General features: G+C 35.5%; 1 protein-coding gene across 3 annotated transcripts in view; it reads right to left on the reverse strand.

The window, feature by feature from the left end:
• NFIB (nuclear factor I B) overlaps positions 1 to 16227 on the reverse strand; it is a 234776-nt gene that overhangs the window by 67320 nt on the left and 151229 nt on the right. For all 3 annotated transcript variants that reach the window (XM_082842856.1, XM_082842857.1, XM_082842855.1), the window contains exon 4: positions 3794 to 3862. In XM_082842856.1, the coding sequence (XP_082698982.1) occupies positions 3794 to 3862 (69 nt within the window). The remainder of the gene's footprint in view (positions 1 to 3793; positions 3863 to 16227) is intronic.

Raw genomic sequence — 16227 nt, forward strand, 5'->3', positions numbered from 1 at the left:
TTTGAGGGGCTCAGTGAACGTAAGCAATCTGTTTGGCTTCCAACAGCAGTGATGGATACAATTCAAAGAACTGAGTTACCAACGGGAAACTTACAGGTTATATCTTATATCATCTATTTGCAATTTATTAAGCTCATGCAATATTTAGGCAAAGATTTGTAGTTTCTATTTAATAAACATATGGCTTGATAGTCAACACAGATTGCTTGACCGTATGCATACTAGGTATAATTTATAGGAAAATGATAATTAAAAATCTTTGGAAATTTTGTTTTTTTCTAAGTTTTGTTCCAGAAGGATTCTTCCAAAGTATCAAGAAGGCAATAGTGGAATCTAAACAAACAAACAAACAAAAGACCAAACTCAAAGAAAAGGTTACCAGAGGTGGGTGTTGTGGGGGGGGAGGGAGAATTGGAGGAAGGTGGTCAAAACGTACAAACTTCTAGTTGTAAAATAAATAGGTATTGGGGATGTAATGTACAACATGAGGACTACAATGAACACCGCTGTAGGATATACAGGAAAGCTGTTAAGAGAGTAGATCCTAAGAGTTCTCAACACAAGGAAATAACGTTTTCTCTCTTTTTCGTATCTGTATGAGATGATGGATGTTGACTAAACTTACTGTGGCATTTCACAACATACGTCAGTCAAGTCATTATGCTACACACCTTAAAATTATACAGTGCTACATGTCAACTAAATCTCAATAAAGCTGCGGGGGTGGGGTACAAGACGGAAAATCAAGCTTTAGTCATGGCTTAAGCGAAACAAGAACAAAAACACCTTGTCTACGGATTTACACACGAGCACTGTAAAATCTAGTGTGCATTTTTACACTAAACGGGAGATTACGGAAATTAAAGTAGATTAATAGCGAACATGGCCAGATTCTAAAACAGCACACAGGCACAAAATTTATCTAATGACAAAGTGCATGAGAACAGCAAGTCCCAGGCAGATGTGCCTGTTTAAAAGCCTCTGGAAAAACTTACATCAGATGCAAAGACCAGTGTTAGCACCTCTCCCAGAGAGCAGCAAGGGGCCCGAAGGCTGCAAATCATGTTTAAGAGGCTGCCAATACCCTCTTAGAAACCAAGCTCAGAAGAACCTCGGACTCCAAGGGTTAGAGGCCAACCCTTAATCTCTCTTATTGTTCTCCTCACTCCAAAAGCTGATCCTAAATCAACTTTTAAGATGGTGATAATATCATTCACCAGAAAGATCACTATCCTAAAACTGAATAGCTTCATTAGCTAAAGTCAACATGCACATTAGAGGGTCATGTGAGAGTAAAACCCCAGAGGACAGAAACCATTAACATACCGTAAACCCTCAAGAAGTCAGAATTTGTGATATACAGCGTAAGGGTTGTGCTGAAGTTGATGTTTACTTAGCAAACCCTTATTTCATAAACAATGAAGTTCAATTGTGTAAATAAGATTATAATGTGGATATATTAAAACACTTAGGAGAATAACTTCTCAAGCATTTCAGAGACACCTATTTACATATGCAGTAGAAAATACATGTTTGCTGAATAAAGTAACTAATGAATGAATACAGATAATTAATCTACTAATTACAAATTAGTAATGTTTGTTATAACAGATAACTTAAAAACCTCTAGGAGATGACAATATGAATCAAGAAAGAATGAATGGTATATGTTAAATTTGCCTCATTTCTGAACTATTATAGAAAGGGTTTTTTTTTAAGATTTTTTTGATGTGGACCATTTTTAAAGTCTTTATTGAATTTGTTACAATATTTCTTCTGTTTTATGTTCTGGTTTTTTGGCCACAAGGCATGTGGGATCTTAGCTCCCAAACCAGGGATCGAACCTGCACCTCCCGCTTTGGAAGGTGAATCCTCCACCACTGGACCACCAGGAAAGTCCCTAAAAAGGTATTTTTTAAATCTATTTTTATGTTTCAAATTCAGATTTCTCAAAATATCAATCTGGGCTTTTAAAAGTTCTCATGTGGCTCTCCTACAGCATCTAGCATAATGTTACCTATAATGAGGAACTAGTAATATTTTCTGACAGACGACTCTACTGTCCTTCTCATAAGAAGGGTGAAAATATATCATAAAACTGAGAAAAGTACAAATTTAAACAAATAATTTCATAATGTCTCATAACTGTAGCAGCATAACCTCTCTGCTAAAGAGCAGTATGGGGAAACACACACACACATACACACATCTTTAAATACCCCCTTCCTTACATGATGCCATAAAGTAGTAGTAAGTCAGTCAGGCATGTTCCTTTCCAAATTAAAAATAAACATAAAAAAGTTCAAATATCAGAGGCCTTTGCACAACACATATTGATCAGGAAAAACAAACAAGGCTCATCGCCTTGGTGAATGAAGTAAATGAAGTAGACCATCAGAATCCTCTTGCCCAGCAAGTATGAACCCTATAGGTACAGGCATACAGGATATTAATTTGGTCTCCTACACTGCCCCCAAGTCAACAGACCCAGGGCAGAAGTCTTTGGGGCATACATTTATCCACTGCAGAATTACGTCAGAAAGGATGCTACTAAAGTCTTTTTTTTTTTTTTTTTAACATCTTTATTGGGGTATAATTGCTTTACAATGGTGTGTTAGTTTCTGCTTTATAACAAAGTGAATCAGTCATACATAAACATATGTTCCCATATGTCTTCCCTGGCTACTAAAGTCTTAAATGCTCATGTACAGAACTCTCTGAAATACAGGCTGTTTGCACTAGCCACTTCAGACATCTGAACTATTTGAGAAACTACAGTTCCAAAGACAAAGTCACCTACTACCTTGGAGATTACTTCACTCAACGCCATGCTAAAGCACTACCTATACTTACCCTTAGTAACTCATTCTTGTTTGTTCTTTTTGGATCATCATAATTCTTGTTCATGACCTCTGAATTTGACCCAAGTGAAAAACACAACTTAAACAGGCTGCAGAGTGCCCCTACATCATCTGAATAAATCATTCCAAACTGTGACACTCTCTATCAAAATGTCAGGTGAAAATACACCCTGCAAAGTTACATAAATAAGCTAAATCAGAGAAGAGAGCAAGTAGAAATGAGTCACCCCCTTCAGCATAATCAATGAGATAAGAACGGCATCTTACATATATCTGCACACACCAGTAATAACTAAAAGAGTTGATCAAGGAAACGTCCCCCTTGCTTAGTTAGCTGGCCAGGTGAACTTACTCGAGAAAATTCTCATCCAGCCTGTCAAGAATGGTGTCTCAGGTGAGGTGCCCAATGGAAACAATTGGACATTGTTTTGGATAACAATGCTTTCTATCTATATCCAGCTACAATCTGCAAAGTTAATTTCTGCATCCCTCTACACTCTGCATGTTAGTGTGTATATCCTGTACATCTCCAAGCCCTCACCAAAATGTTAGCAAAATGAAAAAGCACTTATCTACAGGAAACTTATGTGGGTTATCATAACAACACTGAGTACATTTAATTAATCACACTTCCTTTGATATAAATGACCATCTATGGTCACAGAGTGAACAGTGAATTAAACGAATACCGATAACACAGCAAGCAGAACAAACCGCAAATTGTTTTTGTGCTACAGAAAGTGTTGATTTAAATGCAAATATTTTAGAAAACCAGACAAAATATGTTCACTTCTGATTTCATCAAAAGGTCAGAGATTTAAAAACTCAAATTCTCCTAATACACAGTTCTCTTCATACTGTATTTAAGGTTCAAATATAAAATATTTTAAATCATACTGTATAGTTAAATAATAAGAAAAGAGTTTACTTACTTCTGGATACCCTCACAAGTTCTGATACATTGAAGACTCCAGATTTTACAAAACTATCCTCAAGGTATCCTGAAAATAAACATCAAGATGAAAGAGATCAACATAAGCAGGAAGCAAATAAATGATTAAACACTAGAATTTGTTCAAGTGTTTTAAACCAAAGGTTAGAACAAAACCCAAGTATGCTTACAACGAAGAACTGTAAAAGCAAAACTCTTGTAAAATGCAAACTGGGTCCGTTTAAACAAACGTTTAACCTTTAGAAGCTAAATAATCTCTCAGGAAAATTTTTTAACTTTCCAATTGTACAGGGCAATTGGTATGGTTTTATTTGCCACTGCCCACGCATAGGGAATGAAGGTTCAGAGGCCCTCAGATCGGTAGCACCTGGTAGACTAAAGTCCATCCATTAAAAAAAAAAAAGAAATAAAGAAAAAGGAAAATCACAGCCACAATTAGCACCTTGTTGGAATTACTCCAAAGATCTCTTGAAACCACTGTTCTTTCACAAATCCTTCCCCGATTAAAAAGTGAGTTGCTGTTACCAGCACTCCCACCCTTGTTCCCGTCATGGATCACACAAAAGCAGAACCCGTACATACAGCAAATACTTTACACAGACCTATTTCTGTGCACCATTAATATACCTCACATGATTTCACTGCTTTCTCACCCTTGCTGCCACTCCCTGGGACTCCCTTCATGTCAAGAACTGGATCCTTTTTCTGGCGAATGTGGTGAAGCCAGACCTCCAGGAATGCCTCCTGACCCTTCCATGACCTCCAGGTCCAGGGCCCACAGTAGCTGTGGGCCACGGGTCAGGAGCCTGAGTAAGTCAGACATGCTTGCTAGCTGGTCTAACTCTTTCCAGGACTGCAGATGGGGCCACCAGTCCTATCCCCAGGTTCTCATCCAGAAGAAGGAAGTGTAGTGAGGGTAAGGAGGGAGGGAACACCTTAGGTAGGAGGGATATGGCTACTCTCTGCTGCCCCAGGGAGAGAATAAGAGTGTGAAAATCCTCAGAATTAAAATGCTTCCAGGAAAAAACTCTAAGTTCCAAGAACCGGCAATTTGATTGGATGTTCCATAAAGCTTCAGGGCTGACCAAGAGATTAGATTCGGGGCAGGGATGAGAGAGGTCTGGGTGTTTTAGCAACATGGCTCACTCAAGTCAAAGAGCTGGGGTTTGACTCCTGACTACAGTTTGCCAGTGTGGCATCCTGGAATAATTAATCATAATAATTAATAATTCTAAATTAATAATAATAATAGTCCTGGAACATTTAGACTCTTTGTACTTCAGATTCCTCATTTGTATATTAGAGATGATAAAATTACCTACCTTACATCGTTGTTACAAATAATAAGTGAGATAAAAATATAAAACCCAGAGTAGGCACTGAGTAAATGTTACCAATAAGTTAGGATTGGCCTATGGAGTCAGCAATCACCCATACACTGAAATATGCACACTGAATTCCAGACACGCTCAAGTTATTTGTAAATCATCATTTAGAAATTTTACCAGAGAGAAAGCTACCAGCCCACTTTTTAACCATACACAGCATGAAAAGACAGAAAGTCATTCAATTAGCATATATGCCTCACTGCTGTGAATAAACAGGGGTGCTGCGTATGTCTGAACACTGTTTTATAGCCATCCATCTACCTTCTTTAGAAATAGCAAAAGAATGAGAAGAAATTATGAGATCTCAGTTGGTGATAAAACTCAGGTCTCATGTTAAGTCACTGCTCTGAAAAAGATATACATTTTTAAGAGGATAATAACAAAGTGTCCCCACTTGATGCAGCTCTATTTTAAGAAACGCCTACTTCTTCAGCAATTAATTTTTCACCAGGTTGAATTCATTTCAGTGATTATTGAGAAATTTCCAGGTAGACAACATTGTACAAAGTGCTAAAAGCCACTGAGACATAAAAAGGACATTGACTCCCTTTGTGTGGCTGGAGACATGTGTTACATAAACATCTATTATGTTTTTAATTTTGATAGGTTATCATTGTATACAAAGATTTCTATTGCTTTTGTTGTTTTAAGCATAATAGATTATACTTTATTTTACAGATTATACTTTATTTTACATGTGGTAAACATAACATTTTATATAAGACAAATACATTAAATACAGAGAACTTATTTATCATGACTATAGCCTGTGTGCTTAACCAATCAGACAAGATTATTTGTCCTTCCCCAACCGTACTCTGTAAAGGCCTGCCCTCATATCTTTCTAACGTAGCTGCCTCTGATCAGAAGGGCCCTCTTTCCACAGGCTCACCTCGCAGCCTTCAATGTCCAGCTCAACCACCATCTGCTCCATAATCTGCTTTTCCACCCTCCCCTCCCAACTCCTGTGCCACCTAGAAATAATCTCTTTCTTCTGTATTCACATAGCATCTAGTTTGTTCTTACTTTATATCACTTTGCACATTCAAGTTTACCAAGATAACTGTTTTCAAGCCTTGTGTTTCTTCTTATTTGGGGGAGTGACTGGGTTTTGTTCATCTCTATATCTCCCTTAACAACTAACTCATCGCCCACATTACAGTAACTACGAAACGCTTGCAAAACAAATGTAAAGTTCAGCTTTTTGAAACATGGTCACAAATGAACACCTTCATAATTTTATAACAATGAAGATAAAGATAGCTTAAGATCGAAGGATAACTCTACTGACCCTTGTTATTTTCTGGAACTTGTTTGCCGAGGAGTTTATTTAAGCTTTTGGGCAAAATGGGAAAGCATAATGATTACAGTCAGATTATATCTCTGACTTTGTTGTGTAATTAATGTACAACTTTAGGCATGTAGTACAAAATAACTACCAAGGGACTAGAGGGGTTCAAGTAGTTCACAAATATATATAAATCGATGAATGAGTGAATGAATAGTGAACATTTCATTTATATAAATTATTCCATGTGTAATACTTAATAACAATTCAATACATGGATATTATCTGAAGTTCATTTCCTTATCACTCCAATGAGTAGTTAGGACTCCATTTGCTTCTAAGTCATTCCCATTAAGATGGAGTGATGTGTGGTCCTGTCACGAGCCGAATCCTAAGGGAGGGAAGAGCCACCTCAAGGTAATCCTACCAGCAGGAAGACAGCAAGGCAGTCACACACAGACAAATGCAATGACCATCTCATAGAAAAGGGAAGGCAACTCAGAATGCTGAGGGTGCTTCTCCACTCCCTACCCCCAATTCCCCAAGTTCTAAGGAATTTGGATCTACAAGGAAAACTGAAAGATTTTACTGAAACTATGAAAGACATTGAAAATATGTCAGAACTGCTTTCGCACCCACTAGCCAAAACGCAACACCATAGGTCCCACTGGGCTCCACTCCTGTGTGGAGCACAGCGAGACTTCAGTAAAAGGAGGGCTCCCAAGGCTAAGTGGTGACAATGACCTTATAGGAGGGGGGTGGGTGGGAATCAGGCGGCTGGGTAGCCTGGGAGAAGCACCTGAAGCAGATGGCTGCCCCCTTCATGCATCTCTGCACGCAGTGCAGCCTTTACAGCCTTTACAATGGACAGACATTACCCAAGATGAGGCGGGCTAAAGAAAAGAAACAGTGGATGACACGGTACTTGGCCAGCTAATAGTCCTTGCTCACAAGCAAACGAAAGAGTACTTAAGGACTCTGGCAAAATAACTGGAGAGGATCATGCAGGGGGTCAGAAGCCCTGCTATACAATACAGAGGGTAACACTCAGCAAAATGCAGGTGCTTGCTGTCAACACAACCCCATGTGTAACCTCCAGGCTTCTGGGGCCTTCTAAAAACATGGTTTTCATGTGTTACATAGACCACTGTGAATCTAAATAGCTGACACAGAGGCCAAAGATCTTAAAGCAATTTGGAGACATTCATACAGTAAATTCCCTTCATCTACCAAAGGAAATATGAGCATCTCTGAGACAGAGCAGCTGCTTAATGGTTACTGAGCAATATTACACAACAGCTTACACCAGGAAGCAAAGAACAACTTAGCATTTATGTGATGCTGTATTTACACTACATGTATGCTTTTTAAAAAATAAAATTGAGTAGGAAATAAAGACCTCTGCAAACTGAAAATTCTCAAAGGCAATATCAAATTATATTATTTTACTGTTTTTATTTTTCTCTAACAAAAGCAACAATAAATCACTACTCAGAAGTTAATATAGTGTTTAACCTCCTTTACAAACAATAACAGAGGGATGCAATGGCATATCTAACTGTTAATATCTCAAATTATAATCAGCACCATTTAAATGTTAAACAACATTTACACAGAAAATCCAAAGGAAGACTGATAATGGCTCATTTTTATGGTCTACTGTGTTCTATTCTTGAAATTAAAAAAAAACACAGAAAGCAGTTATTAAATTCATGAAAGCTGTCTTCAAGTATTTGAAGGACTGTTAATGTAGATGGTGGATTAGACTTATTCTGCATAGTTCCAGGAACTGTTTTTTTGGCTCAGTAAACAGATTTGTCATCCAATAAGAAAAGTCCTAGAAAGGAATGTGAGACCTTGCAAAGGTAATAATAACCAACACATGCCAAGCTACTGCACTAAGATCTTAGAAAGCATGAATGCACATCATGCCCACAATTATCCTCAAGTTGTTACTGTTTTACAGAATGAGGAAACCTGTGTCTACAAATATAGGGGGTTTCCCAGCAGATGTAAAGACCCCTCCACTGGATTTAAGAATTCTCACTTTGGGTAGGAAGTTGGATAAGAGCACTTCAAAAGCCCACTGCAACTCTCGGATTCCACTTTTTTACACGGCTGTTTTCCTGTTAGTTTTCTTGCATTGCTCAATTTGGAGAAAGAAGAGAACAGTGGGTATCTCACAGGCATGCTCCAGCCCTAGGATTCCAATTGTTCACTTCCTTCAACTGAGTGTAAAAGATGCCTAAATTGTTTTGTTTATAGATGTAAAGGGGGAGAAGATAAGATTATTTCATACTAGCTCTTTGCCAATCTTCATAAAACTTCAGCTACCAAAACTAACCCATTGGTGATTTTTCTGGTAGGGGTGTTATAAGACAGGACTCCCTTCAGTTTCTCAACTGATCTGAACCGTCCATGGTTAAGGATGGAAACTGTGATTATAAAATAGATACACTAATCACAGCAAAGATAACAATTCTCTGCACAGAGACTGAATCTCAGCCTATAGCTAACATTTTAGTATAAATTTACAATTAAGTTTGTCCTTCAACATGAAATGTAAATCCCTGATGGTGATTGAAATGACCTGGTAGAGTCAGAATTTTTCTGACTTTAACACACTCTGATAGTAGTATATTAATATATTATTTATGTTTTTAAGTATTTCCTTTGAGTCCATTAAACTTTTCCTACATATATATAATATACATAAATATGGATTTTTATAAAATTGAGATTAAAATTTAAATAAATGCATATCCTGCCTTTTTCTAAGTAACATTGTATCTTTCCCTTTAGATTAAATACTTTTCCAAAAGCATGATTTTAATGCCTGCACCATATTATACTGCATGGCTGTATCATACTTTATGTGACCATTCTCCCATTGTTTGGCATTTTAGGTTATTTCCCAGTTTAAAAAATATTATAAACAGCACTGCCATTAACATCGTACGACACAAATTTTTGTCAGCAATTCTTATGATTTCCTTAGGCTGGAGTTCCCAGAAGTGGAATTAGCGGGTCAAAGGACATAAACTCTTTTAAAGCTCTTGGTAAAAACTGTCAAGCTGCTTTCCATAAAGGTCTTTGCCAATTTATACTCCCTCAGGCACATCATGAGCGTTTCCATGTCACCACCCTGCTGCCAGGATTACATATTAGTCATATTAATGGGATTTGTTTTTAACTGTGGCAAGTTGATAGAGAAAAGATATCATTACATTAATGTTATAACTTTCATTTATTTAATTATAATAATGTTAGATATTTTCACATACATATGCATTATTTCTTTGAAGAGAACTTTCAAAAATATGTAAAATAGGAATAGTGCTAGCAGGAATATTTTATTCATAATGTTAATGAGAATACTTCTAGAGTTTCACAGTTAATAATTTTGGCCATTAATTGATGATTGATTTTTCCTCATCATCTGATATATTCGTTTATTCCTAGTTTTCTCAGAGTGTTTTTTAAAGTTTTCTGATCAGAATCGTTGTTATTATTAAATGTCTTTTTGGCATTGTGAGATTATCCTTTTTTTCCATTACAGCATTTTTTGTTGTTACATATTACAAATTCTTAGATTAAATTATTTTTGTTGGTCCATGGAACATAGCTTTTTAAATTTACTGTTGAACTGATTTATTAACAGTTTTCTTCCAAATTCTCTATATGTAGTTGGGATACTTTTGTGGGAATCTTTGTATTTTATTTGCCAAGTTTTCATACCAGGGTTATATGCATGCTTCATAAAATGGTTTGGATGACAGTCATTATTTTTCATAAAAAAAAAAAAAAAGTTGAAAGTTTGGAAAAACTCACTGGTAAAATCATCTTTCCAGAATGTGTTTCAGAGAAGATTCTTAGACAACTCCAAGTGTTTCACGAAATTTAATCTACTCCTATTTTCTGATCTTGAGACAATTTTATTACATATTATTCAAGAAAATTAATTCTTGCAGATTTTAAAATTTCTTAGCACACATACTTTATGGTTTACTAAGTGGACTATGTTTATTTTTACTATATTGAAATTATAATAAAATTAAATTTTATAATATCATCTTAAAATATACTACAATTAATATAATTATATTAAATTACATTAAACTATACTAAAAAATCAGCTCTGTCACTTACTATGTAAACTTAAGGCAAGTGAAGCAATTTTTCTACGTCCCCCCATTTCTCTTCTCTAAAATACCAGATAATCATAGTACCTGTGAGTCAATATGAAAGGTGTATACTATTTTCAAATAATGAGAGACATTTCATTTTAAAAGCAGGGAAAGGGAAGATAGAACTTCCAAATTAACAGCTAGGAAACAAAATACAATGAATAGGAACTTAAGACAGTCAAAATAAGGACATAAGGTATAAATAAATGATTAAAGTAAAACAAGAGGAATCAAATCAAATATATCAATCATTATAACAAATGTAAGTGGACTGAATTATCCCATAAAGAAAGCATTAGATTAACTTAAGCAAACAAAATCCAGCTACTTTTGAGGAGCATACTTAAGACAAAGTGAGAATAAGAACAAAAAGTTGAAAATAAAATAGTAGGCAGAGAAGTCAGGCAAATTCACACAAAAAGAAATCAGTGTCAATTAGCAATGGTTTTAAGATGGAATTTAAGATGAATTAAAATAAACAGGTTAAAGAACATTATGAATGACATGCACCAAACAATATTGTGGAGAAATGCACCAATACATGCACCAAACAAGGTATTGGTGCAGCGAACAATATTGTGGAGAAATACATAAAATAAAATCTAATAATATACAAGGAACTTGATAAAAATATAATTTTTATCACCAAACAGTATTGTGAAGAAATGCATAAAATGAAATCCAATAAGATACAAGAAACTTGATAAAAATATAACTATAGTGAGAACTCTGAATACATCTTTTAGATTTGACCATGACTATTAGACAATTAGGCTTATTTTTTAGAATGTGTCTTTTAGATTTTAATATGACTATTAGGCTATTAGACTTATTTTATATCATTCAAATACATCTTATACTCTGTTGGTATATCCATGGAAATTTTATAAAAATTGATTCATGTCCTTGACCAAAAAGAAAATGTTAACAAATTCTTAAAAGTGGAGAATTTTTCAGGCCATTCTGTTTATCTTTGGCAAATAAAACTAAAAGTTAAAATAAAGTGACCATATCTTCTGAACTACATGAAAATTAAGAAAATAAGCCATGAATCAAACAGAAAATCAAAAGAAAAATTGTCAGCCATCTAGAAAGCAATGAAAAGAAAAAGACAAAAGAAAAAGGAAAATTGTTTACCATAAAAGAAAAACAGCAAAACAATCCAACAAAAATTCAAATGGGAATTAAAGATAAAAGCTGAAATTAATAAAATAGAAAAAAGAGGAATATTTGAAACAACGAAAGGAAAGATGATTCTCTGAAAAGACAAGCAAAACAGAAAAATCATTTGCAAGCTTCATTAAGGGAAAAAAGAGAAGGCAAAAATATACAACTACAAGAATAGAAGGGAGACATAACCATAGAAACCAAATGCATTAAAAGAATTATGAGAGATTAACACATACAACTTACTGACCGCAACTTTCAAAACTTAAAGGGGCAATTACTTACTAAAATAAAAGTAACCACAACTGTGCAAAGTGGACCCTGAATAGAACACTTACCTAGTGCAGTGGTCCCCAAAATTTGCTGATCATTCGAACCACCTGGGGTTCTTAAAAAGCAATTTATGCGTGGCTTCCACTCCCAGCTATTCTGATTTAACTGGTATGGATATGACCCAGACACGAGGATGTTCTAAAAGTTGCCCAGGTGATTCCAATGTGCAGCAAAGTTTGGGAACCACCATGCTAGTCTCTTGTTATTCAAAATGTGGTCCCAGAACCAACAGCACTGGCATAACCTGGGAGCTTGCTGGAAATGCAGAAGCTCAGGTTCCACCAAGACCCTCGAAATCAGAATCTGCAGCTTAATGAGTTCATATGCACTTTAAAATTTGAAAACCCTAGAACAGCATAAAAAGGAATTTTTAAAACCACTTTTAAAAATGACATAGGTACAGATGGGTGCACAGCTGGATTTTATCTATCCTCTACCTTGCCTTCAAATTTCAATGCTATTTACACTCTCCCAGGCTGTAGAAAATGGTAAGTTACCTTATGAAGCAGGCGCTGTCATAAGCCTTTATTAGGCCAGCAAAACTTAAATAACTAAACTTGGAATGTCCCTTATCAAAACAAAGCAAGCAAGCAACCAACCAAAGATCAAGCAAACATGTAAATGTAACTTCAGGAATCCTAAACACAGCGCTGGAACCAGCCAGAAGTCTCACCCTGGCAGTCCTCTGACTGTCTTCAGCGAATTAGGCCTCTTTCTAATACTAATTCGTTGGAACTGATGCACTTTGTTTAATGTATGCTGTCTTTTTTTTTTTTTCTTTTTTTTTAGCTGCTTGTTTGGAACAAAATGAAATGCATATTGCATTGTATCCTTCCTGCTTGCTATTTTTTCTCTTAAGTTTAAAAGTTATGCATTGAAGATAAAGTATACTTAAGGAGAAATGTGCACAAGAATACCTATTAAAATAACTCCCATCAAGTTTGATGGTGTAACTTCAAGGGATTAACAACTAACTATTTTGGATGGAAAAAAAAAAAAAGAATCCTAAATAAAATTGAATATATTCAATTCATATATTCAAACGGAATATAACAATGTTACCAAAAAAAGATACACTATTATCATTAGAGTTTATTCCAGGAATGAGTGCAGTTCACTATCAGGAAATCTAGCGATGTAATAGAGAAAAAACAAACAAACAACAGTAACAAAAGACAACAACACATGATCATATCAATTGAGGCTGAAAATGTACTTGACTCCGAGAAGAGAAGCAGGTTTCCCTAATAACAAATCTAAGCAGAAATAGAGATAAAAGCAAACAATAAAGACTCTTCAGCAAAACCAAAACAAATTATACTAAAATGAGAAAATCAGTCTGCCATTCCTAGTTACCCAACCTCTTCAAGCCTCCTCCTCTTTGCAGTCCTTAAAAATGTAATCTGTAAATAAATCGGTCACAAAAAGGCAAACCTTGTATGATTTCACTTAGATGAGGTATCTAGAGAGTCAAACTCATAGAAACAAAGGAGAATGGTGGTTGCCGGGGGCTGGGGGGAAGGGAGAAGAGTGAGGTGTTATTTAACAGGTACAGAGTTTCAGTTTTACAAGATGAAAAAGTTCCAGAGATTGGTTGCATAACAAAGTGAATAAACTTAACACTACTGAACTATACACTTAAAATGGTGAATTTTATGTCATATGTATTTTACCACAATTAAAAAAAAATGATCTGGAATTTGAGACCCAGAAAACTGTTATTAATTGCATATATATATACACACACATATATATATTCAAGAACTACTTTTTACTTTGGAGTTTATGTCTATAATCTTATTTACAATAATTACTTAGATATAACTTTCTATTTAATTATTATTCTCATTATCAGTCTACCGTTATTCCTATATTTATATTTATAACGATCAGTATATATCTGAGGACTTTCCTCATCCTAAATTTTTTCTTTTTTAATTTTGGTGCATCACTTTGTCAACTGCAACAGGTTTTCAAGTAAAATTTTTACAAAGAAAATGAGGGACTATTTTTCAAGACCACAAATAATAAAGACTATTTCTATCACCTTTGACGAGAAATAAAATTCCTTGAACATTAAAAGAAATGCAGGTAACTTTTTCCTCTAGGATAATTACAAGATTCTTCTTTTTACCCATGAAATACAAAAACTGTAACAGGATAATATTTAGATATTATTACTATTGGCTGGATATGTTAGCCATATGAACCAGCATATTTAGATTATGTTTAGCTCATAAAAGTTTTCTTCATTTGTCCTTGATTCTATTTCTTTCCTAAATGCTCTGATTTCTCACTAAGAACACCTAAATAAATGCTAAATTTTCTATTCTCCCATCATAAACATTTTTCTCACCGTTTTTAACCTCTCTGTTCTTTTCCTCTGCTTTTGGAGCAAATATCTGTATCAGTGATTATTTCCACAGCATCAGTTCTGTTTTTTATTCTTCCAATCCAGATTTTAACTATATGAAAGCAGTTTTAGTTTTCTTGCTAGTCTTTTTTTTTTTTTTTTTTTTTTTTTGCGGTACGCGGGCCTCTCACTGCTGTGGACTCTCCCGCCCCGGAGCACAGGCTCCGGACGCGCAGGCCCAGCGTCCATGGCCCACGGGCCTAGCCGCTCCGCGGCATGTGGGATCCTCCCGGACCGGGGCACGAACCCGTGTCCCCTGCATCGGCAGGCGGACTCTCAACCACAAAACCACCAGGGAAGCCCCCTTGCTACTCTTTCTTAACTCACATGATACTCTGTTCACTGAAGCTATTATTTTATCTGTTCATTTTTCATGTAAGTTCCTTTTTCTAAGCAAACAAAATGTTTTCTCTGAAATTTCTTCTAGTTCTTCACTTTCAAAGATATGTTCTTCTGGATCTTAATGACAGACCCTTTCCCTTGTTCTTCAGTGTTTTCTCACCAAGGGCACACTTGGTTGTTTTCTTTTTACTTACAGGGTAGTCTATCCAAATTTAGGGTTTTGCCTCAAAAAAGCATTCTGTATTTTTAGGTTGAGATTGAGGGCTCTAGAATTGGCATAATCGGATCTTATCATTTACTAGCTGGATAACTTTGATTAAATTACTTAATATAAATAAAGAGTAATAATAACCATAATAATGATGATAATAAAATAATAGTGGCTATCATTTATTCAGTGTTACATGCCAGGCTCTGTGATAAGCGCTTTAAACTCTATCTCAGTTCAATTTCCATACTTGCTCCTTTTTTTTATTAATGACTGAATAAGTACTTAAATTCTCTACCTCCAATTCTCATTTGTGAAATGGAAATAATAATCGTAATACTGAACTCACAGATTTGAGGTGAATATTAAATAAGAACGCTCATATGAAGTGCGTAGGGTTCAATAAATGATTATTGGTAACGGCAGTAGTTGTAGTACTAGTAACAGTGTTAGTCGAAGTTCCAATTCCGACCACTTTCTAGTGACTGCGGGTCTTTCATCTAATGAACCTCTACTATAAAGCGGTGGGCTCTTCTCACCCCACCCCTAGATATGTAAGATCCTACCGAGAAGTATATGAAAACCCTTACTTTCTGGAAAGACAGATGGAACCAAGTTTACAGAGATCCTTATCTGTGGTGTTAGGAATTAAGACTCTAGCCCAGAGGGGAGAATTTTTGAAGGATTCCTGTTAGGAAATGGAATCAGACTGCTAGATGTCCTCCCATACTCTTCACTCCCTCTCTATAACCCATTTCCTAACCCTGTTGGTCTCTGGGTTTATAGCCTTTTAAATTGATATAGAAAAAGCTCTGAACCTAGGGAATGATAATGGGGTGTAATCAAACTTTAATGTCTATAATTTCTCAAGGAATCAACACTGCTATCTTTCATGAGATAAAAGATAGGAAAACCACCACGTTTTAGATTAAATCCCACTACACTGGTCATATAGTTATGGGATAAGTCTCTGAGATTCTAATAAAAGGCTCTCCTTTAGTCTTAGTTTTAGTGTGCTTAGAAAAAACTTTCAAGGTTTTACATATACTCAGGGAAGTTTTAGTGAAGAGTTGGGAGAATATGAATGA

Source organism: Leucopleurus acutus (genome assembly GCF_964270905.1).
Source record: "Leucopleurus acutus genome assembly, chromosome: 7".
Classification (NCBI taxonomy): Eukaryota; Metazoa; Chordata; class Mammalia; order Artiodactyla; family Delphinidae; genus Leucopleurus; species Leucopleurus acutus.